Source organism: Nannospalax galili, unplaced genomic scaffold (genome assembly GCF_000622305.1).
Source record: "Nannospalax galili isolate Female #2095 unplaced genomic scaffold, S.galili_v1.0 scaffold436, whole genome shotgun sequence".
In the NCBI taxonomy this organism is placed as follows: domain Eukaryota; kingdom Metazoa; phylum Chordata; class Mammalia; order Rodentia; family Spalacidae; genus Nannospalax; species Nannospalax galili.
The window spans coordinates 341,918-367,580 of record NW_008337921.1 but is presented as its reverse complement, the minus strand read 5'-3'; the positions used below and the strand labels follow the sequence as shown (position 1 = coordinate 367,580).

General features: G+C 53.6%; 1 protein-coding gene across 2 annotated transcripts in view; it reads right to left on the bottom strand.

Annotated features, from left to right (window-relative positions):
• Positions 1–1,812: 1,812 nt before the first annotated feature.
• The window catches only part of Acox3 (acyl-CoA oxidase 3, pristanoyl), a 40,088-nt gene continuing 16,237 nt past the window's right edge, over positions 1,813–25,663 (bottom strand). For both annotated transcript variants that reach the window (XM_029563420.1, XM_008832836.3), the window contains 11 exons: positions 23,488–23,584; positions 21,032–21,214; positions 19,663–19,785; positions 17,859–17,979; positions 15,954–16,076; positions 15,461–15,574; positions 13,420–13,535; positions 7,970–8,144; positions 7,353–7,420; positions 6,598–6,684; positions 1,813–3,782 (listed from right to left, as the gene is read on the bottom strand). In XM_029563420.1, coding sequence (XP_029419280.1) covers positions 3,663–3,782; positions 6,598–6,684; positions 7,353–7,420; positions 7,970–8,144; positions 13,420–13,535; positions 15,461–15,574; positions 15,954–16,076; positions 17,859–17,979; positions 19,663–19,785; positions 21,032–21,214; positions 23,488–23,584 — 1,327 coding nt within the window. In that variant the 3' untranslated portion in view covers positions 1,813–3,662. The remainder of the gene's footprint in view (positions 3,783–6,597; positions 6,685–7,352; positions 7,421–7,969; positions 8,145–13,419; positions 13,536–15,460; positions 15,575–15,953; positions 16,077–17,858; positions 17,980–19,662; positions 19,786–21,031; positions 21,215–23,487; positions 23,585–25,663) is intronic.

The following is a 25,663-nucleotide window of genomic DNA, read 5'->3' as shown; positions in this document are numbered from 1 at the left end:
CAAATTCCAAAGAACTTCTTTGGATCCAAGAGTGAGAGAAGTCTCAGCCTTGACAAAATATATACCAAGGTTCATCCGCAGAAGAGATTTCTAAAAATGATGGGGGGTGAGGGGTTATTTGCTTCAGCTGACGAAGGTGACTGTGGACCAGGACAATGGAAACGAGGAGCAGATGTGAGAGGACAATCCAGCAGGGCAGTGCAGAGGCAGAGCTGGTAGCCCTGCCTTCGTGTCCACCTTCCACAGGGGGTATTCAGAACTGTGCATGACTCAGCCAGCTGACTATACTCCATCTGATCCCCACCTCACACCACACTTAGATATACACACATCAATATGTACCCAAAACAAACATGACAATGGACTCTCTCTTGGCCTGAGAAGAATTTCCAAGTGTGACCTGCAAGGCTGGGAATACACGAATCTTAGGTTTTAAAGCTCAAAAGCTTAAAGCTTTTCCATTTTAAGCCCAAATGGGAAAGCTAACACATTAGAAGGCAACCAATGAAGGTTTACAATGGACGACAAAGGTTTTCTACTTTCAATATGTAAAAATATTTCACAAACAAAAAACAAAACCCATACAGAGCTGGGCACAGCAGTGCACATCTGTAATCCCGTGCTCCTGCAGCAAGGAGGGGGTGAGGGGAGGCAGGATCCCAGAAACTCACGGGCCAGCTGGCCTGCTGTGCACAGTGGCAAACAAGAGTGGCTCAAACAAGATGGAAGGCAAGGACCAAGACCCAAGGGCATCCTCTGACCTCCATGTGCATGCCATGGCATGTACATGCATGCACTCAGATGAACATGTGTACAAGTATGTTTGCACACACACACACACACACACACACATATATGCGCGTGCGCTTTAATAATAAAAAAACAAGAGGCATCATCACAGTGAGTACAAAAGGACCTGGACTGTGAGGGGGGACTGTGTCCATGGGGCACAAGGAAGACACAGGGTGACCCACGCAGACAGTGGCAAAGGCCCACCACTTTGAAATGCTCCACCCTGAGGGCACCAGGTCACCTGTCTTCCTGGGGATGCAGCTGGAGAGAAGTACCCAGTGCCATCTCCTGCTGCCCTCTGACTTGTGTGCTCTGTCAGATCTGCCCACTTTTTTAACAAGGTAGAATCTGTTAGCCTCCTTTTCCTCAAGTAAGAATGCTGAGCACCTGGTCCCAGTGCAGCTGGGATTCACCTAGGACAGCCTCTGACCACACCTTCACGCGCTGCTTGCCCTCAGTGGCAGCTTGGTATTCAAAGTCCCCTAACACAAGTACAGAGTGTGTCCCAACAAGTCCCTTCAGGAACTGGCCACGTGCAAGGCCACATGTGCCTATGTGGCAGCCACAGTGTTTGAGGAGCAAGCCTCCACACTCATCCCTCTGGGAGGCCTGTTAACCATGGACATTCATGTGGCTTGGTGGAGGAAAAGGCCAGGTTATGGGAAAAGGTGGGGGAAAGACACCTACAAACACACACACACATACATACCACACACACACGGGAAGAAAGCATGTGAGAACACATGTTAACATGACAGCAGCTGGCACAAGGTGGCAGAGGCCCCAGAAGAGGAGGTAGGACTGCATAGCACAGGTCATTGTCACTGCTCCTGGGTGAAGTAAACCAGGCATGAGCCAACGATCACAGCGTACAGGCTCTGTGCCCAGACGCCCAAAGTAAAGGAGTACAAGCCAGTGGTTATTTCCAGTGTGAGATCAGTGAACTTGTTTTCTTTGAACTTTGCTATGTTGCCAAACAGCACCCAGAGAGGTGTACCAGCTTTTAAAAACAGTAGAGAGAGCAGAGATAAGACTTAAACACTTTATTGCAACTTTTCAGGTTTTTGCTGTTTACAAATGTTTCATTTTTACTTTACTTAAAAAGTTGTCTTGATGAGGACTCTGCACCTAGGCCTGCTCCACTGGCCACCAGTCAGCCTCACCCTGACTGAAGAGTGCGGTGCGTGTGTGAGCTCAGGGACTGAGGATGCATGGCACATAGCCAGGCATCCTCTGCAGGTCACTGACAGTACCTGTGATGCCTGCAAGATACCACGGGCATCTATCAAATTCTGCTTGTCCCGGAGCTAGCCTGTCCTAGGGAGGAGGACATTCTAGACCGGGGTAGGACGATGTACATGGCACACACAGCAGCACTGCTGCCACCAGTCAGAGCTCTCCAGTCAGAGCCCAGACTACCTGACCCGATGGGCACACGGGCTTGTCTATCCAGAGCTTGCACGCTCCTGACCTAGGACTTCTAGGAACTTCTGGTCAGTTTCCAACCACAGACTGAGTGGTAAACCAAGGTCCCGCCTGATAAAAAATGTAAAACACAAGCAGGGCGTGTGGTGCACGCCTTTAATCCCAGCACTTGGGAGGCAGAGGCAGCTGGATCTCTGTGAGTTCAAGGCCAGCCTGGTCTACAAAGTGAGTTCCAGGACAGCTGGGGCTACAGGGAGACCCTGTCTCAAAAAAACAAAAAAAAAAAAAAAAGTAAAACACAAAAGGGTCGTCACTTGACTAGATGGGCTGAAGCAAGCTGTATGTGTGGTAGGACAGGAAGGCACATACAGTGAGAGCTGGCAGGAGGCCCCAAGGCCTCGTCCCTCACTGTTGGGAAAAGCCACAGACCCGGGTGAGGAAGCTCATCCATAGACTCACAGCACACCATTTCCACAGGGACATTTGGTGGAAATCTGAGGAACCCCAGCTGGCAGGCCCCAGTCCACCCATACCCCTGGACAGGGCTCCCTGAGACATGCTGAGGAGTGACATCCTCAGGCTCTGCAGGCACCGCAGCTCAGAACCAGCCCATCAGACATCCTTCCTCCTGTTCTGACAGCAAGAAGGCTTGGCACCATGGGCCCCTCACCCTTCAGGAGCACAAGGGGTGGTTGTAGCTAGCGTGGCATGGTCATGTCATATGGGAGTCCGCTGAGGGGATGATCAGTAGGCACAGGTGGCACTGGGCATTTTGCCTGCTTTAGGAATATAAGTACCAAACTCACTGCCAACCAGGCACTGACACAGTGGGGAGGCTGGTGGCGAGCAGCCAGATGTCCCCATCACCATCCCCACAAGCCACACCTCCTCTGTGGAAGAATTTCCTCAGTGGAAACTTCCAGTGCCACCAAAGAAAATAAAATATTTTCCCATAAAAATCTTCAAACAATGTCATTCTGACGGTCTGTGGTGCAAAATGGTAAGTAGTAAGTCAAATAATACAATCCTTGGTGTGACCGGGTCACAGTGAATTGAAGAACCAGATTGGCGTAACTCCTTAGGGAAGCAGAGCTTTGTAAAAATCTCCCATGAAGCTCTCACTTGAGCAGAAACTTTCATCATGAGCCCTGGCTTTACTATCCCATCTATGCCCAAAGAGAGAATGGGTAAAATCCTAATTCTTAAAAGTCCGAGACTCAGAAAGACAGTCTGCAAATTCCCTTTCCACACAGCAGGTCACAATGACCCAGACTGACCCCGAGATGGAATCCTTGCCCATCTCAACATGGGTGTGACCAGACGACCAGGGACAAGGCGTGGTGTGCGTGCTCTGCAGTGCAGTGCTTCCGTCTCCTGGAGCTAGAGCTCTGGATCCGGGTCTCTGGGTCAGTGGTTCAGGCTGTGGCCATCTGTTCCCACTGCATCTACAGCTGAGACTTCAGCCTGTTTGCCTCAGGCTTGCTGGTGGTGAATTCAGGCCACCAAGCTGCACGCTCCAGCACACCCCTCTGCTGCAGGATAGCATTCCATAGGTTTTTATAGAGCTGCGGGAGACACACAGAGCGGAAGTCAAGAGCAGTGACCGGCAGAGGTCTCACAGGACAAGTGGCCAATGCGATGACTTCTCATCTTGTGAGGACAGGAAGTTCTCCACTGCCGCTTTTTAGGAAATGTTAAGACTACATTTGATTTATATAAGCCTTTTATTTTTTGGTAGGAAGCAGTTATGAAAACTCAATAATAAAAGTTCCATAAAACTGCTTCTGATGGGCGCCATCCCCTACTCCCTCCCTGGGAACTCACTGCATGGTGGACACCCCACCCCTGCATCCACCAGGCCATGCTCTGTCTTCTCTGAGACCTGTTTCCAGCTATTCCATGCTGCAGGCTGCATAAGGCAGACATGGCCAAGCAGCGTGAGGAGGCTCTGGAAGGGGTGGGAGGAACTGGGTCCCCCACTGCAGCCCCACAACCCAACTGTGCCTCCCCTGCGGTTCTCCAGAGCCTCTCAGGGACCTCACTTGGCTGCACTCAGTCTCAGCTTCTCATTGGAAAATGGACTGTCCAGGAGGAAGGTGCAGATCAGACCTGGCCAAGCCTCATCTCATACCTACTCTAGACATGGAAGTCAGCCTTTGACAGAGTCAGCTACAGCAGAGCTGCAACAGGACAGATGGCTTGGGGGACCACGGCTCTGAACCCACACACCTGTGCAGATGTGGGCAATTCTGCACCAGTTGGTATCATCCACACTAAAAGATGCAGCAGCCTGTACCTGCCCAACATGTCCTCCAGCATCCCCCTGCACTCAAGACAGCTCCAAAGAAGTGTATCTGTGCTGCTCTTACATGTGGTGAGAACTCAGACCACATTTCAAGGGCACACAGCCCTGTGTCTCCTCAATGCCCTCTCCTATCTCCCAGACAAGTCTGCATATTGAAAGCCATTTCTACCTGGTAGGGCCTGATTAGAGCTAGCTTCCTCAGGCGGGGGAATGCATGTGATTAGCAGCCATGCCAGGCAGTGTTACGATGCTGCAGGCTGAGATGTAACACCCAGAGCTGGGGGCCCTTCGTGGGGACAGCTCCCCTCTGCCTCTAGCTGGTCCTGGTCAGAGAGCTGGGCACGGCTGCAGTCCCCTCTGTTCCCTGTGATCGGGGGTCCTAAAATGCCTGGAGTCTACCTGCCTGGGGAGACCTGAGTGGGGCAAATTCTACTCCTCATTGCTCTCCCAGGACCTAAGGTTCCTTGCACACAGATTCTCCTAATACTCAGATCTCTGAGTACCTAAGGCTCAGATCTCTGCTCACAACTGACTCTGCCAAGCTCTGGCTGATCAGCCATGGACCACCCAGTGGGTTTCCCTGCACCTCAGTCTCTTATCACAAGAGGACATGGTAACTAACACACACTGTGGGCCACTGGCCTTCCCTGCAGATGCTCCTGATGTGACCAGAACTCTCCATCCCAGATCTGCTCCCAGGATGTACACTCCTGTAGCATGACCATGCTGAGCCTGGGGTGCTGACCTTCCCTAGACAGCCCCGTCACAGGTGGTCCAGCACTGATTCCAGCATTGTCTCACCATTAATCACCATCTCAGTAGAGCCCCAGGGTCCTCCACATGGTCATGGGGTGGGTGAAAGTTAAACCTGTCCCGCAGTTCACAACTGTAAGATCTCACGCAAGTGGCTGGATACCCAAAATGCCACACTGTCTTATTAAAGTGAGACAACAGCCCCATGGGTGGTGAGGTACTGGGACACGGCAGGCTGGGGCATCACCTTGACACAGGCATCACCACGTGTGGGGTTGTCATATAGGGAGACACTCTCAGTTGCCAGGCCCGCCCAGAAGGAGAACGGGTATGTGTTCCAGGGGACAGAGAGGACTCAGCAGAAGCTGAGTGAACAGAGGGTGATCCAGACAGTAGGGCACGCAGCATGTGCGAAAGCCCTGGGGTGGGAACCAGGCCAACACACTAGACCAGAGGGAAGGACACAGTGGCTGGAGTTGGAAAGCAACACGATGTAAAACGATAGGGGAGGAGCATTGGAACACGGCACAGCGGGGGCAGAAGGATGCAGCAGGTGCAGCGGACACAGGAGAGTGAAGAGAGAGGGTACGGTGGGAGCAGGAGGGCATAGGAAGGTGTGGTAGGTTCTGGAAGGCATGCTGGGGACAGGGGTGTCTGGCTATATCTCAGGTGCTTGGCTGTTGGGGGTTGCTCTCTGCGAGAAGAAGCTTGAGCCCAGCTGCTTCTGAATAAATCAGTTTAGAACTCAGGAGCAAGTGCATTACCAGGTAGCTGTGTGGGGGCCATGAGACTGTATGAGGGGCACGGAGGGGTAGCAGCTCCTACAGCTGGGATGGTCAACTGGGTAGGCATCTGATGTTGGCATCGGGGCAGGGGACGCCTTGAAGATGCCCAAGGCTTTAACCCAGGAGACCAAGCAGACAGGGCCATGTCTGACCAAGGACTGCCACATGGGGTCTGTGGCTCTGGCATTTGTGTCTGCAATTGGGCAGCAGGGCCTGTATGGACAGTAGACTCAGGGCAGGCAGGGAGGGAAAGGGGGCTGAGACCTCGGTTTTGACAGACTTACTGTCATCTTACACCCTCCCACCACAGCAGGAACCTCCCTGTCCCAGAGGGTAAAAGGCAGCCAGGGATGGGAACTGGGGGGCAGTTGAGCTAGAGCAGAGAACTGCGAATCACTGGTTGCTCTTGTCCCTAGGAAGCTCCTCTAAGTGTGACCATTTCTAGGAGGGCACTCAAGTTCCTGACCCACATTACCATCTCAGGACCAGCACGGACCCCTGTCCAGTGCCAGCAGCCGCAAGGGGTGCTCCCCTTACCTCGCCATCAGCTCTGCCAATTGGGGAGCCCAGGATAAAGTCGGGAGGGGCGATCACGTCCACCAGGGCCACTGCATCGTCTTTCAGCTGTTGGGAAACAAAGCCCGTCCACTTGGCGACGCCCTGCAGTCTCCAGGGCGACCATAGAGTAACAGAGTCACTCTGCTGGTTGCTACAGTGCACTGGTAACCTGAGCAGGTACCCAGAGCCCTGAGGCCTCACTGCCGGGTTACAGGCTCCCTGGGTGTGTGTTTTCATATTTCCACCACGTCGCCATGCACTCAGGAGGGCCTGGCGTTTGTTGCTGCAGCCAGGCAGGGACACTGGCGAAGTGATAAGTGCGGCTTGTTAGTGTGTCCCCAGAGGCTTGTCCCCAGCCCGTGGCTAGTCTGGTGACTGCTGTCCTAAAGCAGCAAAGGAAGTCCATGAGCCACAGGGACACAAAATACTCAGGAGCTCCTGCAAAAGCCATCACACTGGCAGCTGAAGGCTGGGGTTCCGTGGTCCCTGCTCCCTCACACAGATCATCACTGGGTCCCACAGTGGAATCTGCTGAGGACATGCCCAAGGATGTTCTTGAAATGCAAACAGTTTATTTTCTTCAAATAACTCCTGCCAAGTACAATATGGTTTAGGTTAGCAGTCCTAATGGTGAGGTGACTGCACAATGCCAGACGGTGACTTCCAGAAGGCGGGGGTGCACTAGAAGCCGGGACTGCAGAGAGCACAGACAGCACAAAGGTGACTTGACCCACCTGTACACACAGGGCCAGGATGGCGTCCTCCATCGCTCTTCCTGCTTGGGCACCAGAAATGTAGCCACCTGTAAGCACAGCCTTCGTCACACCCCGTAAGTGGGTTTTCACTCAGCCCCACTGGGCCTTTGGGATGGAGACATCAGGGTATCGCAGCCTACAGTGATCTCTGGGAAGGAATGCACTGGCCTGATCAGTTCTGAGGTTCCCTACCCCTGTGGGTGTGACACGCCTGGCCAAGAGGCAGTGAGGGAGGGAAAGCCCTGAGGCTTAGAGAGTGGGTGGGGTCCTCCGGCAGAGGGAGCAGGGAGTATGTGCACAGGAGATAACACCAGTGCCCAATGCCTGGTAGGTGGGAGTGCAGGGCTGGTGGCCAAGAGGAGCCACAGAGCTGTGGCATGTGGGACGTGCAGGCCTCTGAAGCCACTATGGATTGGAGTGGGAGACTCATACCCCCATGTCACCTCAAGCCCACAGCGGCCTTCCTATGGAGTCTCAACAGTGGCCTTCGCACTTGCAACTTATGTCGGCTGAAGCTACTCTTGTGAAGATTTTCAGTGAAGAGAAATGTACCCAGTCACTAGACTTTCTGGAACAGAGGGACAGGTAGCACTTACCCCGGTAGAGCAGGGCTGAGTGCCGGCTGAGGGACCATAGGGCGTAGAGCGCGCTGAGCCGCCCGAGCACAGCCTGCAGAGACGGAGGCACACTGCAGCCATGTGTGTGCTTGTGGAACCTCTGCACCACGGTGAGCTCCATGAAGGCCAAGGACAGGGACCGGCAGCAGTACACCTACACAATGGAGCACAGGCTCAGTGACCAGAGGGAGGCAGCCGGGTGTGCTCCAACTGCACAAGCCAGGTCTCACACTGGGAGGAGCTACCACTGCAGCCCAAGATGCACGTTCGAGTGCACTTCCTAGGAGGGCTGGACTGCAAGGTGATGCAGCGAGGAGACGTGGCACAGCAAAAATAACAAACCCCCAGTGAAGTCAGGGGAGGGGCTGGCACTACACACTCCAAGACACAGTCCATTGTCACCTGGTCCCCACATGAAGCTGGGAGAAGGGCCTGGCATTTGCACACTCTAAGGCAAGCCTATTGTCACCTGGCCCCCACGCCCAACTTGCAAGTGAACAGAGTCCCAACAGGCTGCTATCACTACACTGGAGAGACACAGCATGTGGCCCCAGGGCACAGGACTTGTCATCTTCTGCACCTGGGGACACTGGAGGAACACAGTGGGGCTCTGTAAGCCACCAGTATCGATGCATGGCAGGTTCTGTTGCCAGGGAGAATGGCTAGGGCTGTCCTCTCCTCCACAGCTCCTCTTGCTCACAGACCAAGTCCAAGACTGGAGAACAGCCGCAGGCACTGTGGGACCCCTTCTCTAGTCACAGACCATCACATCCCCGGGGTGGCTGGTCACCACAGACCTCTTGGGTAGCCTTCTCTGATACTGACGGAAATCTGAAATATTTGCTGACTGTTAGTCTTCCTCCGACACTTCACCTCATCAGAGCTTTCAGAACCACGGACGACACATGCACTGTGAGCCCCAGCAGGGGCTGCTTCTGAGTGACAGACATCATGCAAGTCAGCCAGAGGGCAGGAAGCACTGCCTTGTGAGTCTCTGGACCACACCCAGTCCCAACCAGAACCCAGCAGAGAGGGCCATAGCCATAGTCACCAGGCCAGTCAGGCTACAGAGTGAGATAACTCAAAAGCTCTATGCTCCAGGCTAGACCTACACCCGAGAGTATTTGGGGAACACAAATTGGACTCAATAGGCCTTAAAAAATATAGGGGGCAGGAAGTGGGGCTGGGGCGTAAGAAGATGGGAGTCGATTGAAGAGGAGATGGGGAGGGGTTTAAATAGGATCAAAATACACAGCATGGCATTTTCAAAGAGCTAATACAGATTATTTTTTTAAAAAAGCTGAGCTGGCTGGGCGTGGTGGTGATCTCTGTGAGTTCAAGGCCACCCTGGTCTACATAGTGAGTTCCAGGACAGTTGGGGCTACAGCGAGACCCTGTCTCAAAAAAAAAAAAAAAAAAAAAAAGGCTGAGTCTGACATGGCGGCGCACGCCTTTAGTCCTAGCACTCGGGAGGCAGAGGCAGGCGGATCTCTGTGAGTTCAAGGCCAGCCTGGTCTACATAGTAAGTTCCAGGACAGCTGGGGCTACAGGGAGACCCTGTCTCAAAAAGACCAAAAATAAAAAGCTGAGGTGGGCATGGTGGTGCGTATCGTTAATCCCAGCACTTGAGAGGCAGAGGCAGCTCATTTCTGTGAATTTGAGGCCAGCTTGGTTTACATAACAGGCTCCAGGACAGCCAAGCTACATAGTGAGAAAAAACAAAACAAAAAAACAAACAAAAAATTTTTAATGTAATTAAAAAAATTTTTTAAAGCTGAAAAAGGGAGTTAGGTAGAGTTCAGTGGGTGAAGTGCGTGCTGCCCGAACAAGAGGGGGTTAATTCCGACTTCCCAGCACTCACGTACAAAGCTGGGTATGAAGGCATGTGCCTGAAATTCCACCATTGGGATTCAGAAACAGGAGGGTCCCTAGAGCTCACTGGCCAGCCAGTCTAGCCAGCTGGTGAACTCCAGCCTAGTGAGACCCAGTCTTACAAAGCAAGGTGGGGAGCAACATAGGAAAACACATGCCATTGATCTGAGGCCTCTACATTCACATACATGGGTACATGCCCTGTCCCCTCCCACGTGCGCGCACACACACAAAACCAATGCAGGGTCTGCAGTTCATGGCTGACATTCTCCTTGGGTGCTATGGAGACCAGTGATTCCAGAAAAGAAGAGCAGAAGAAAATGCCATCTTCCTTCTGCCTCATGCCAGCCTGACAGACTCCATCCAGAGACCCTTCACAGCCACACAAACCCCCAGGGCAACCCACAGCCTGCTTCTCACTGTCTGAGCATTGTGAGGGGGGGGTCAGGGCCCTTGGCTGGGCTTCTGGTAGCTGTGTGTGCACGCACAAAGAGCTAGCGCCCCAGCCTGAGTGTTTACACTTGCAGGAGCAGAGCTTCTGTCTGGCACACCTGCACAGCCCTTGGCCGCTCCATGACCTGGAGCTCTGCTGTGCTCTGCCCTTGCTCAGCCCCCTGCATTCTGCACATGGATGCCCTTTTGTATCTTCTGAGAAATGTCCAGGTAAGACAATTTGTCATTCAGGACACAAGCTCTGGGGACAGACTCCCTGGTCAGCCATTAACACAGGCTGGCACAGGAAGTGTCCTATAGCCTCCCATAGGCAGAACTCCCCTATTCACTGTCACGCTGAAGGAGCTCCTGGCACACACCAGTGTGGACACTGCTGCCACATAGCTGTACATCATGGGGATGGTGGGGCAACTGCCTGTTCTGGAGCAGCTTCTGGGAAGTCTCAGTGTCCTAGTCCCCAGATCTGGACTCATGGCAAAAGAGCACTGCCACTCTGCAACAGTGGGCTGGGGGTAGAGGGACCCAGTCTTTCCCCTCTGTCCACATCCAGCCCCCAGGCTGAGCTTCCTGCTCATGAGGCCAGCACACTTCCAGCCCCAGGGAAGTCAGGCAAAAAGCAAGCCAGGGGCACTCAGATGTCTGAGATCTGCTCTATAGCAGGTGATGGAAGCTTCAGGGAAGTCCTAAGCTGAACAGGGAGGGCTGGGCTCACCGGTCAGCAGACCCAGGTCCTGTCCTTGTCTGGCACAGTTCAGCCAAGACATCTGTGGCATTTCTCACGTGCAGTAACTCCCCAAAATGTCATGAATTATATGCTAAGCACCAGTGTGGCTAGAGGGGGGCAAAGATGTCTTTATCCTCCCCGTATCTGTCTCCAGTGGGGATTGGGAGGAACTCCTGATCAGGTCCCCAGTGGCAACTGTGAGGCAGGGGTGGGGACCTACTGGACACAGACGTGTCACCAGGCCCAAACATTGGAGAGGTCATTGTTTTCATAACCAAACATACACGTGGCTTCCAGGAGACAACAGCAGGTGTCAAGAAAGAAACTAGGCACGGTGCACACTGCTGGAGTCTCAACACTCAGGAGATGGAGACAGGCAGATCTCTGTGACATCGAGGCCAGCCTGGTTTACGTAGCAAGTTTCAGGGCTACATAGAGACCCTGTCTCAAAAAACAAAACAAAACAAAAAAAGCAAAGGAGACGTTTTCCCCAGTCAGGCTGAAAGAGTGAGGAAACCTGTGCTAGGTAAAAGGTTGGGTTTTAGAAACAGAAATGGCAGTTGTTAATTCCCTCAGAAGACAGTGACAAGTAGTCATCACCAACAGCAGCCCAGGGCCAGGTACACAGCCTCAGCTGCAGGTCCCCAGCCTTGCCCAAGCCAGGCTGGTCCTCACTTGGGGCATGCTTTCTCTTCACCAAGGTCTCCATTGGTCTCACGGTCCACACGCTCCCACAGTCCACAGCTGGACTTTATAGAAGCATCTTTTGCTCTTCAGAATGCTGAGCCTTCAATCAGATCTGACAGCTTTCTTTTGCAATTTCCTGAGAAGGAGGCCGGACAAATGTTTCCAAGGTTTTCTTCTCACGCTGCATCACCATGGGTCACATCTCCCACGAGGTCTCAGCGGTCAGGAATGACCTGGCCTTGATCCTAAGCAGGTCTGGAAAATGCTGCCACCTCTAGGTCCTCCTTGCCTCCAAGGCCCCATGGCTGGCCCTGTCAGAGGCTCCTGCCCCTCTGTAGAGCTGTACACCAACCGGTGTGTGTCAGCATCCCAGTTCTCCCCAGGACACCATCTCAGCTGGATCCGCACCCAAGGCCTCCATCCCTCTTCAGTCACTGGATGACTGAGCTACTGCGCAGGTCTTCAGTACCTCTCTACAGGAAGTCCTTTCTGAAGACACTGTACCACACAGGCACTGGTGGGCCACGCAGACACTGTCAGGATTAAGAGGTCATGTGGGCAGGTGCCCAACACTGAATGGGGCTGGGTGGGCTACCAAGGGACCGCACAGAAGCCCACAGGACTCTTGTGGTGGCGTAGACCCAGATGTGGCTGGGAAGAGCCTGTGGTCTCTGCTCCCTGGGGGCAGTAGTGACCTGCAATCACTACCTCTACTTTAGAATCAGGTCTGGCCAGTAGAGAACAAGTGGCCAAAGCTAATGGCCACACCATTTCCTCCTGTGCTTCAGTCCAGGACACAGAAAGTGGCTTGTTCTAGACTGTCATCTCAAGCTTCCTAGTTCTAGCCACAGCAGCCCTGAACTAAAAGTTCACTGACCGTGGCCCTCCGCTCAATCCTCAGGTTTCCAGCTGTACGCCTGACCTTACTTTACTCAGCTCAGGAGGCTTGGGCATCAGGAGCTTCCTCTGGTCTCTTCCCCGGGGCAGGTAAACCCAGCAGGTTCCAGGCTCTGGCAGCCACAGGGTATGAGCGCCTTTGCAGAAGTGACGCTCAAATTGCCTGGTACAGTGCCAGGGCACCTTGTCCTGGGCGACACCAAGGTTAAGGACAGCAGTAGAGCTGCAGACTCCCTGTCACCTCCTCTTGGTCCTCCCCAGAGGACAGCCATCAGCTCAGGTCCACAGTCAGGGCTGGGCCTACCTCATAGCCTGGCACAGTGAGAGGCTTGTGTCCCACAGATCTCAGGAACAAGAGCAGCGATACCCAGATATGAGAAGCCAACCCTCTCCTAGCCAGGCAGGAGCTGTCTGTGGCCCGTTCCCACCAAGGCCACTGAGAACGTGACAGAACTGCCGAGTAGAGGCGGGGAGGGGTGAGTGGTGGTTGGGGCATCACTGTCCTGTCAAGCATCCCCTCTGTGGGTCTGAGCCACACTCCCACTCTAGTGGTTACAGCTTTAGTTTAGGGCAGACACCCCTTGTCATAAATACAACACTTTCCATTGCCCCATGGCCAGGAAGGCAGGTGCTAATACTTTACAGACAAGCAAACCAGGGTGCCAAGAGATGAAGCTGTAGGGATCTCAAGGTCACAAGAAGGCAAGGCTGGGGCCTGCAACTGCCAGGGCCTTGGCTTCTGGGAACAGACACCAGAGTAATCAGACCAAACAGAACCAGTCATAGAACAGCGTACCTGACTGTTGTTCCTTGCTTCAAAGTCGCTGCCTCTGGATCTTTTCTCTTGACAGAATCTCTGATGACTCTCTTGTAGCAAGTAGCAAACCAGCCAGCGGTACGCCACCAGGGGGGCTACAGAGGGGACACAGGAAACATGACTGTGAGCACCTGAATTTCACCACACACATCCCTGGGCAGGCAGTGCCACCAGCACTGTGTACCCTGGGTGATTTTCATGAAGAGGGTAGAGGGTGGGATCACTTTCCTGACAGAGAAACCCAGTCACTGAGGGTAGCTTAGCCCACTGCCAGGTGGGAACGGCAGGGCCAGGCATGGGTGACGGTGTTTCCACACTGTCATAGCACCTGACATGCTACAGGTCAGAGTCACCTGCAGCCAGTACCTCATTACAGTGAACAGCACCTTCCTGCTCAGCTCCCACAGGTGTGGTATATGACACACAGCGGTGGCTCTCAGGAGCCAAGGCCTCTGAGAGACTGGCCCAGGGATGAGAGGAAGGGCACCTGCACTCAGCCTTGCCGACCAGGTAGAAAGCTCCCTACAAGGCTCTCACGGTAGGAGAAGTTACAGGCGGGAGGACAGGGCAGGGGTACTGGTCAGCCAGACAGCTTGGCGGGGGGTGTTCATCCTCACCATCACACCTGAGCTGACTTCCCACAGCAGTTGTGTCTCCCTGTCCCTCCTCCCAGGACAGGGCACAAGACAAGACAAGCCACACAGCCTTGTATAGGAACAGGTTTGGATCAGCTACATGGCAGGGTCCACGTGCTCCCCACCTAACACCCTGGGGAAGAAGGACCCAGGCACCTGGTCCAAGGCACCTGCAGGCTTCAGGGAAGAAAGAACAAGGAGCCTCTGCTGGCAGCTGCTCTTGGCTCAGAGCTCCCAGGAAGGAAACAGTGTCTGGCTACATCGGGACTGAGTCCATTTCCTCCTGTGTCACAGGCCTATTTCCAGGGAAAAGATGCACAGGGCAGCTGGCTGTTTCCCTGCTGTGGTGCTAATTAGTCCACAGGACTCACATGAAAAGTCCACCAAAAGTCATACCTCAGGCTCAGAGATGCCCAGTAGCTGGCCCACGAACGACTACACAGCAACCACGAGCTGTGGCAGAAAGGCAGGTTGCTGTGGCTCCAAGCACAGGAGTTCCAAGGAGCAGGTGAGGAAGGAGAGGGGCTTGGGATGATGCACCCCTCCTGGGGTCCTACCAGGGTGGTGCAGACAGGTAGCCCCAAATATCTGCCAGGTTCTGAGTCCTGGAGCCTGTGGCTGGCTTTATTAAAAGAGCCATTGCAGGTAGGATGAAGATATGGATATCAAGGTTATGTCAGCCTGGATTAGGGCAGATCCCAACTACAATGACAAGAGTCCTAACAAGGGACAAAGAGGAGGGCATCCTGTGACAACAGAGGCAGACTAGTATGTCACTGCCACGGACCACGAATGCCTGGAGTCCGAGGGAGGGACGGGAAGGAGCTGGGCCCTGCTGACACTTTGCTTCACTGCTGAGACAGGAAGTGTCTGATGTTCTTGGCACCTAGTTGACCCTGGGACGGTAACCAAGGCTGTCTGATGGCTGTCCTTGAGCCTCCAGTGTCATCCTCAGCATGCCACCTAAAAACCCACATCACCTTCTAGAAGCCACGTCTATGGCCAGGGCTGGTGTGATGCCCTCCTATTCTTAAGTCTGTGGCCTGCCACTGCCCAGATTTCCCAAAGAATCCACTGTCACGAGTAGCAAGGAAAGGTGTGCACGCAGAGGCATTTCCAAGATTTATGTTATGGCAACAAACCAAGGAAATACCGTAAGTGGTCACCCAGCATAAACCAGAACTTGTACTGCCTCCACACGTGGTCACCCGGCATAAACCAGGACTTATACTGCCTCCACAAGTGGTCACCCGGCATAAACCAGAACTTGTACTGCCTCCACACGTGGTCACCCTGGCATAAACTCCACAGTCCCCAGCTGTGGTCAGGCACATTTCCGGGGGCAGTGACAGGAAGGAGGGCCATGGAAGGGAGAGTGGCCATACCTGCTGAGTCCAACCAGTCAGCAGCACTAGATCCCATGAACTTCTGGCTCAAGATTTCAGGATAGGCCTCCAGAAAGTCCACCGTCTTCAGAGGGCTTGTGAAGCGAACGCCATCTAGAGTGCACACTCCTGTGACTTCAGAGAAAGTTGGAACCCAACCCACACAGAGCCTGCCTGGCCAGTTGCTCTGTCTTTAACTAGATGCTCCACCTGCCTGACCTGCACCTGGAGAGCTGCTCTGTCACCAGATGGCACCCTCGTTCTGCAGATGGGCCATCTTGACTTTTGCTTTTGTTTTTGAGACAGGTTCTTGCTATATGGCCCAGACTAGCCTCTAACTTGATATCCTCCTGCCCTGACCTCCCAAGTGCTAAGACTACAGGATTGGACTGTGCCACCAAGCCTGTCCAGAGGGAGCATCTGAACACAGGCAGGAACGTCATGGCGAGAAGAGCCGATCTGAACCTCCCACGGGAGGGGCGGCAGTGCCTACCTTGGGGCTGGCGCTCCAGGAAGCTGAGCAGGTAGTTGCTGGTCTGTTGCAGCAGCACATTGTTGTCGCCTTCGTAGGTGCAGTTTGGATCGTTGTCGTTTCTGAGGTCACCCAGCCGATTCACTGCAAGAAAGCCACTGCATCACTCCAGACTCTGTTCTGGGAGATGTTCACCCATGGCCCACCCAGCCTAAGGGGAGAAAGTGCTCCCCTCCCTGCCCCCTTAGCCCTACCATGTAGGCCATGCCTCTATACCATCCACTGAAGGGACTAGAAGGGATGGCACATGGGGCACTCAGCACAGGGCTGTAACTCTTCTGCCTGTTGGAATCACCTGCACGGTCACCTGGCAGAGCTATCCCAGGGTATGGGGACCACCGAGAGATGGGACATTCCCAAGGGCACTGACTCCAGGGCTACTTTTTTCCTGCAGGTAAATGAAATCTTTTAAAACTAATTTCCCAGTCTGAGTAAATAGGTTAGCTGAAAACCTGCCCTGTGAACAGCTCAGGGCCTGTGTGCCCTTCACAAGGGGTACAGTCCAGAATCAGCTTCTTGGCTCTGCCTCTCTGATGGAGAATGAATACTCTCTGTGAGGGAGATGGAGGAGCCAGGAGGGAGAGCTTGGCCCAGCCCAGCCCTCCACGTTACAGCTAGCATACGAGACAAAGGGCTGGGAGAGACCTTGGGGGAGATGGACAGCTGATATTTTAACGGAGATGCGGCCCTTTATGTCCTTGTTGACTGGTTTCCCATCTGACCTAGTCAGTGCTTGTCAGTCATGAACTGGGATCCACTCCTATTTGCCTCTGCAGTACTTCGAGATTTAATTTACCTTTTCCCATTTAAAACTAGAACAAAGGTAAACTATTTAGTGTTTCTATGAGCTACGCAACAAACAAAATCTAAGACCATTGCAGAGAGGACAAAAATGTGTAAACAAATGGTTAGCTGCATGTCAGTGTGCCACAGCGTGGAAGAGGACCAGGCTCCTGTGCAGCTGGGACAGGCGACCCAGAGCATCGCTGTCCACAGGAGCTAAATCACCTGTGTGGTCGGCTGAGGGCTGGCAGTTCTGTTGTGTCTGCAGCAGCAGCATGCGGCCAGTTTGCACTGATCAGCCTATGATGCAAGCAGCAGCAGTTCTGCAGGCCGGTGGCAGAGGTCGAAGGTCACAGTAAGGACTCTAACTTAAGAGTAGGCAAGCAAGTGTGACCGGGTTCCCTGCAGGCCAGAACCTCTGCCGCTAACGATTCATCTGAACTATCATGTTCCTTCCAAGAACCTCAGTCCCATGTGTATGAACCTTCTAACAAGGATGCCGAGTGAGGCACAGTGAGAACACCCTGCCCAGTTACCGTGGAGACCACACCAGGCTCTGGCTGGGCCAGCTGGTGATTCACTCACAGTCATGAACTCGCTGCCTACATAATGCTCAAAGTCAATAAAACTCTTCTTAGTCCAAGTTTCAGAATTACAGTGAAACTGGTGTCAGTTACCTACCAAGTCATCAGCCAAACGTCACAACTGAAGAGATAATCTGCTTTCTACTCAGCTGCATCCTGGGCTCATATACACTTCATACTTCCTCATTATCCTGAATTTGATCAGGAAGCACCAAGCCAAAGTACTGGGGGCTGTCTAGAGCAGGGGCTGGTGAACTTGTCCCGTAACAGGCCCTAGGGTAAATAATCCAGGCTTTGTGAGCCACATCATGTACTGTGATGACTCAGCACTTGCCACTATAGTGTGGAAACAGCCAGAGAAAGCTGTGAAGGCATGGGCAAGGCTGTATTCCAATAAAACTTTATTTATAAAAGCAGTCTGCACACTGATGAACCCTGACCTAGCATCCCATGGGAGGGCTGAGGGCAGGAAATGGACGCACACTTTTTGCAAACCTACTAGCCAGATAGCCATGTCCCCCGCACGCCTCGCGGCTCTCCTGGATTCCCTGCTGGGCCGTCCAGGAGGCCAGAGGCTTGCCAGCGGATGCCAGCGCATGGATCTCACGTCCAAGCTCTGCCTGTGGAAGAGAAGTCAGTGAGAAGATTGACTCTGACAATGAAATCAGGCCCCAGCTCAGCACTCGTGTCAAAAACTGTCTCCTACTCCCACATGACAGTTACAGAAAAGAGACCCAGTTCCAATGGAAAGGGGGTTGGAATCCATCCAATAGAGACGCTGTGCTCCAGCTTACTGCTTCACAGCACAGAAAGAAAAGACACAGCACTGTGCAGCAAGTACATCTCAGAGGCCCATGGCAGGCACAGACTGCTGGAGAACACCAAGTTCACTGTGCATGGTGAACCATCACTGCTGAAGGCTGAGAATGTTTCTGGTAAGGACCTTAAAGCAAGGGACAGCATGCAGCCTGCTGAGGAGAGGAGGGCCGGAGACAGCATGTCACGCAGGTGTGGGGTGGTGGCTGGCAGCATGGGCATTCACTAGGCCTTCCTTCCTGTGGCTTATACCTGCTTGGTAAGCACCTCTGGTTTCTGTTTGATAGAGCACAACACCTGCTGGCAGTTTCAGCTCAGATAAGGAGAGCTCTTCAGCTCTTAGTGTGCCCAGCTGGGTTAGACTCCTGACTTTCAGGAAACACAAATTGGAGAACAACTTTGGCAGGTGGGAGTTACAGACTTGCCAGGAAGCACAGTGACCGGCAGGAGGCTATAGACTCTCACTAGGGAAGCGGGAAGCATGGTGACCCCTCAGCCGAGCTATTCCTCTGCAGGGAACCCTGCTGGCAGGGTCAGCATGTATATGGGTCCACCTCTTGCTCCTGGTCTGTGCTGTGCATCTCAAGGCTGCTCATCTGTCAGCATTTCATGGTGGTGTGCGCAGTCCCATCTCAGGCTGCTCATCTAACAGGTGTTCCATGGTGCTGTGCGCAGTCCTGTCTCAAGCTGCTCATCTGACAGGCTTTCCATGGTGCTGTGCACAGTCCCGTCTTGGGCTGCTCATCTGACAGGCATTCCATGGTGCTGTGGCAGTCCTGTCTTGGGCTGCTCATCTGACAGGCGTTCCATGGTACTGAGCACAGTCCCGTCTCGGGCTGCTCATATGACAGGCATTCCATGGTGCTGTGCGCAGTCCCCTCTTGGGCTGCTCATCTGACAATGTTCCATGGTGCTGTGAGCAGTCCCCTCTTGGGCTGCTCATCTGACAATGTTCCATGGTGCTGTGAGCAGTCCCGCCAGCAGCACTTGTGATTTACTTCCAAGCATTTTGATTCTTTTGATTCACATCCGACTCTCACACAGGAGGCAGCATGAGGAGAGACCAATCATAACCCATCTACATAGACACTAACAAGGGACTTCCCTGCACACAGCAGCTGACCCAGGAGATCCATACGCTTGCTCCTGGCACAAATCCTGGGCTGTCAACTTCGCTGGAATGGGACCTCGATACAGCTGTTTATGAAAGGACAGGGCCCTGAAATCCTCTGAAGGGCTGGTAATGTGGACTCTGTAAAACCATCACATTTTCAGGGAATAGCAGCTGAACTCACAGATGGGAGTTAGGCTCTGTCAGCACATCCTTGAAAAATGGGATGATGGGCTCAGCCCAAGCTCCGAGTTGCTGAGCAAGCCAAGCCCCGAGCGGGTGGAGAGGCAGGAGTGCGCAGCTCCGCCCCACAAACCCAACTGCTTTTGTATGGACACAACTGAAACTGTTGGTGACAGTAGAGCAGATGCCTTACCTGCCTGGCACTATGGTCTCCCTGCAGCAGGCCATGCTGCAGCCCCATCAGGTCCAGGAAAAGCGACTTGGAGAAGTGGTCCAAGGCATAGGCAGCCGCCAGGTACGGCAGTAGGCGCCATTGCTAAGGAAACAAGATATATGGGTCCTCAGAAGGGCTGGCCCATTGAATACTCAACCTCAGTGACCATGGGAACCTGGCGTCAGCCTGCTTGGGAATGAAGGAAAGCACTACTGGTACCAGTTCAGCCCAGTACAGGCACATCCTGAGTCTATGAAGGATAAGCAATCACTGTGGTGGGGGTAACTGAGGCTCACGCAGAGTTCCCCAGTGCACACCAGGCACCCAACACAAGACAGAGTACATCCACTGCTGGATGGACAGAAGGACAGATGGATGATGGGGGAGGGGCAGGTGAAGTCTGAAGGGAACCCAGTGAGCAGCCACCACAGCTGTCCCACGTGTGCAGAGTGCCAAACACTGTACCTACCACTTGCTCCCACGTGCCAACCATCTAAGCCCTACTTGGCCCAGGAAGCAGCAGCACCAGGAGGCCCTGGGATAGAGCTCCCTAAGCACAGGCTGCCCTTGGCATCCAGGGCAGGCGACATGCTAGGCTGAGGGGAATAAGGACAGTGTGGAAGAGCACGTGGACCACCAGGCACGGCAGATACTGTGTCACTACATTCACTTCCAGTGCAGAACAGGTTCATCACCACAGAAGAAAGTTAGAGAGGCAATGCCACCCGTTTCCTCTGTCACTCTAACTCCTGTTTATACGGCGTTCAGGCCTAAGCCAGACTTGGTGACTGAGTCACCTACCTGACTCTTAGTCCCCATAAAGTAGGGTCAAAACTGCCCCTCCAGCTATAAAGGGTACCTGAACAGACACACAGCAGGGCTCCTACAGGGGGATGGCTGGGATGACGAGGCGCCCCTTTTCAACACATGGCCTCTGTGCTGTCTGGCTGCCACCTGGCACTCACCTCCAAGGACATGATGGCAGGTATCCGTCTACTGCTTTGAACACCACCGTAATGGAGGGCTGCACTCACCTGATGCTATAGAAATGATTTCCTTGGGATCATTTCTTAGGGATGCATCAGAGTGTGGCCCGGACCTAGAACCTGCTAAAGCAGTTATGACTGCCTGAAAACGCAATGCTCACACCCGCTACCAGAGCCCTGACTCGCTTCCTCCATGTGCCTCATTTTGATCAAGCATGTACCTTCTTAATTAAAAGCCACCCCAAAGGCCTTGATGGCTGGTGGGTGCACCCCTGCCCACTGTCTCACTCATGGCTGGAAAGCTTTTGCCAACTTCCAGAGGCCAAGGACAGAAAGAAGGAAGTGACTTGGACGGCCAGTACCTGCAGCGGATATTCAAGGACGGGGATCTCTTTCTCATCTGTGGGTCCAAACTGACACCGTGTGGCCGAGAACCGGACTGCTATGGACACCGCCAACTGCAGGTTGGCCACAGACATGCCGATGATGGAGATGCGCCCTGAGGACAGGCTGCCCAAGGATGCTCCAAAGCGCTGCCGGACGTCCTGGAAAAGAAAGGTGGGGTCACCTATCAGCTGAGGTGCTGAGGCTGCCTCAGAGTGGCACAATGAAGGCACAGTCCCTATTCAGTGCCGACCTGTGTCCAGGGTAGCCTGATGCCTAGACCTCCAGACACCAAACCGTGGGCACACCCAAGCTGTAGATGGTAGTCACTGAGGCACTGTGGGTAGAGGAGAGGACACCTAGTAGCCTGAAGGGAGGGAGCTCTGAGCAGAGGAAGCTCTGTGACTAAGCTCTGTACAGTCATCTCTTCTTTGGGGACATGTGAACTGTCCACCTAGAGGTACTGGGTAAGAATCAGAAGCAGCTGGGCCCCTGAATGCAAAGCGGCCCAGTCTGGGGCTTCAGCTCAGCACCCGCTGGTGCCATGTCCTCCTTTTACTCTGGCTGCGGAGCTCCTGAGGACTTGGCATTCCGTGGGGCTCAATGGATATCCTGCACCATGTTCAGGGGTGAGTGGCCTCCAGGACTTGAGGCTTCACATCCATCCTACCTTTCAGTGTGTTTGGCAGAGCCTATGCTCAGGTACTCTGGTGGCACTCTGGGACAGGAACAACCTGGTGTCCCTGCTCCGTCTCCTGCTGCTGCTCTGGGGTTTGTTGTCTGGGCTGATTCCAAAACAGCATGGTGTGTGTGGCAATCTTCCAACTGCTGCCTGCCAGGCAGGTTACTGGGGCTGAAAATGTTCAAATCCATTTTTGTTTGCAGTGTGTGCTACCTGAGAAACTGAGGCTACAGTGACTGCTATTACCCTGGAATAAGACTGGGTAACTTCCGAATCTCCTTTCTGACAATCCTATTTCTCCCTGTTTGTGAGTAGACAGCTCTTCCTCTTTGTAATGAGGGTCTTGTTAAACAAAAGTCTTCCTTCCTCCAGCTTGGGGGTATTTATCTGTATCACTTCTCTAAGCCTCACTGACTTGTGTGTGGGGGTCCTCCTGTTGGGGTGGGTGACCCATGCACTGTGTCCTCCTGACCCATGTACTGTATCCTCCTGTGGGGGTGACGCATGGCACTGCACCCTCCTGACCCATGGACCATGTCCTCCTGTGGGGGTGACCCATGCACTGTGTCCTCCTGTGGGGGTGACCCATGCACTGCGTCTTCCTGTGGGGGTGACCCATGCACTGCATCCTCCTGTTGGGGTGACCCATCTACTGTGTCCTCCTGTTGGGGTGACCCATGCACTGCGTCCTCCTGTGGGGGTGACCCATGCATGCACTGCGTCTTCCTGTGGGGGTGACCCATGCACTGCGTCCTCCTGTGGGGGTGACCCATGCACTGCGTCCTCCTGTGGGGGTGACCCATGCACTGCGTCCTCCTGTGGGGGTGACCCATGCACTGCGTCCTCCTGTGGGGGTGACCCATGCACTGCGTCCTCCTGTGGGGGTGACCCATGCACTGCGTCCTCCTGTGGGGGTGACCCATGCACTGCGTCCTCCTGTGGGGGTGACCCATGCACTGCGTCCTCCTGTGGGGGTGACCCATGCACTGCGTCCTCCTGTGGGGGTGACCCATGCACTGCGTCCTCCTGTGGGGGTGACCCATGCACTGCGTCCTCCTGTGGGGGTGACCCATGCATGCACTGCGTCTTCCTGTGGGGGTGACCCATGCACTGCGTCCTCCTGTGGGGGTGCCCCATGCATTGGTCTTTCCAATTTTCCCACTTGATGGTCATTTTTAATTGGCTGCTTTCACATGCTCTGTCTTAGATGGCTTCTTGCCTTGGGATGCTAATTTCTCTCAAGTAACTTTGCTGCACTCATTCTTGCTCTCCCTCCAGGCGGAAGGTGAGTTGTCTGGGGAGAGTTGTTCTTCCTGGAGACTCTGTTCTCAGGGTCAGCTGTCTGCTGGTGAGATCACCATTTCCCAGGCCATTGACTGCCCCATGGTCCATCTCCATCGAGGGCCACATGGCATCACGGCTACTTTCAGTGTACACAGACAGCCCTGCTGGTCACCCCTGTGCACAGCTCTCCAGGTGACTTTCCCCCTGGATACTCCCGGAGAATAGTCCTCTAACTGGAAACCAGATAGATGTGGACACCTAATGACAGCCAGTAACTGCAGGCAGATCTATGTCGTGCCTGCCTAGCAGCACTGTAGCTGAGTCCGTTCTCTGCAGAGGGCACTGGGACCCAACCAAGAGAGCTGGAGTACCTGGGCCCAGCCACTTCTGAAGGGTGAAGCCTCCGTCCCTGCACTGTGGGGAAAGATGGCCAGGAAGCCCTGTCCACAAATGCCCAGCCACCTGTACCTTAAAGGGGGTGATGTAAGCACCCTCAGGGGTGACGTCTCCAGTTCGGTTCAGGAGGTTCTGGCGAGGAATTCTAACCTTATGGAACATGGCGAATCTGTGTGGGAGAAAAGTGGGCTTCCATTATGCAAGACCTCCAAGATCCTGTCACATGGCTCCTAGCCTTTTCTCCTCTCTCCAAGCCCAGCTGAAGGTGACAAAGGCCCTCAGAACATGTGTGATGGGGCTGTCCATCGAGGCCCAGTCCCCCTCCCCCAGGACAAGAGAAGAGAAGCTCCATACCCATCACCTGCATACCCATCACCCGCACATCCATCACCTGGCTGCCAGCCACCTACACACAGTAAAGGACACACACCACTGACAGAAGGCTAAGAGCTGGCTCTAAAGACAGGCATGTCTGGTTTTTAGACTTTAGAATCCCTAGTACAGTAGGAAGTTTTAAATGGAAGTTTTAAAATGCTCAATCAAAACAAAAAGCCTGAGGTCTGGTCCTATGCTCAGCAACTGTGAGCTGAGAAAAGAATCTGACAGGCATTTGTTATGGACCACCCGTACTAACAACTGAAGACATTTTACAATAGTTTAGAGAGAGGTAATATGGCTGGGTGTGGTGGTGAATGCCTTTGATGTCTCAGCATACAGGAGGCAGAGGTAGACAGATCTCTGTGAGAGTCCAGCCTGGTCTACGTAGTGAGTTCTAAGCCAGCTGGGGCTCCAGAGAAGATCTGGTGTCAAAAAGACCAAAAAAAAAAACAAACAAACAAACAAAAAAAACCACATCTTTTATAAGAGAGCTTATGCAAAGTTATATATATTATATAAATTATGCAAAGTAAAACACAGTCCAAAATATCAATGGTTCCTATAGCAACACATCTGATGACTAAGATACTACGCATTGTGAGACATCTTCAAAACCCCTCAAAGGCCCTCCTCAGTCACTAGCAACTGCCTGTGCTGGGGAGGGGCTGGCCTGCTGCTCCTTGCTCACATCTGACCTCCTTTAGTTCCTACCTGGGGAGGGCCTTGCCCCACTGGAGCTACCTCCATCAAACAGCAGGAGCAGGAACCCCACATGAGATCCCCACACTCCTGACACATCCACCTGGCCAAGCTGCTGACCTGTGGCCCTCCCTGCCTCTTCCCTGAGTATCCCTCATAGTGCAGGGAGTGGCCTCCTCCTTCAGGAAGTCCATACGATTCTCCACCCCATCATGCAGGGGTTGCAAGGCAGACCCTCTCCAGGACACCAAAGGGTGGTTCTGCTCAGGGTAACCGTTAGGCCATCCCTGTTCCCTCAGGAACCAGCTTCTTGCAGCAGATTCCTGGAGTTCAGACATGCTTTTGTTACAGCCCCACAGCACCTGGCCCCTACCAGACCCTTGGTGGCATGGAACAGAGGCAGCGGAGTGGGTGAAGGATCCATCCACTAAAGCCAAAGATCCTGTCCCAGGAAGACACCAAAGACCCTCCCAGTACCCAGCACGACAGGGACAAGCCCCCTAACAGCACACCCAGGCCACTAGAACATCTGTGGGTGGCCGCTTGGCCTGCACCCAGCCTGCTGCCACCCACACACTGCCCCACTTTGAAGAAAACCCAGTCTCAGTGCCAAGAGTGAGGTGCTCCAGCTATGTGCTTGAAAGCCAACGGCTACTTTTCAAGCACGACTCTAAACAGCACGCTTTTTAAGGAGTGGAAAATCCTCACCCTGTCCTGCCCTAGAGATAGAACGAATCTGAACACATTTGTGTTTGTGAAGTCCCCACTCCAGATGAACTGAAAGTGAAATTCTCTTTAGGTCACTTCTGCACCCCAGACACAGACAGATGGAGCCACCTGGTAAGCGAAGGCATGCCAGGATCAGAGTCTCCAGAGGGCAGAGGATGTGTGCACAGTAGAATATGACAGTGTGACACAGGAAACGTGACACAAGGTTTATGTGTGCACAAGTGTGGCATAGGATGTGTATGAAACAGGCATGGGGACACTCAGAGAGGGGTGTGTGTGAAGGACACAGGACAGTGACATGGAGCGCATGGTGAGGGGTTAAGAGGGCTCAGGTATGTGTGGGGGTTGGAGTGTGTAAATGATATTCAACTTAGGGGGCATGATGTGTGAGGGGGATAGGGAGGTACATGTGTATGGGTGTATGTGTGAAGGACACAGGACA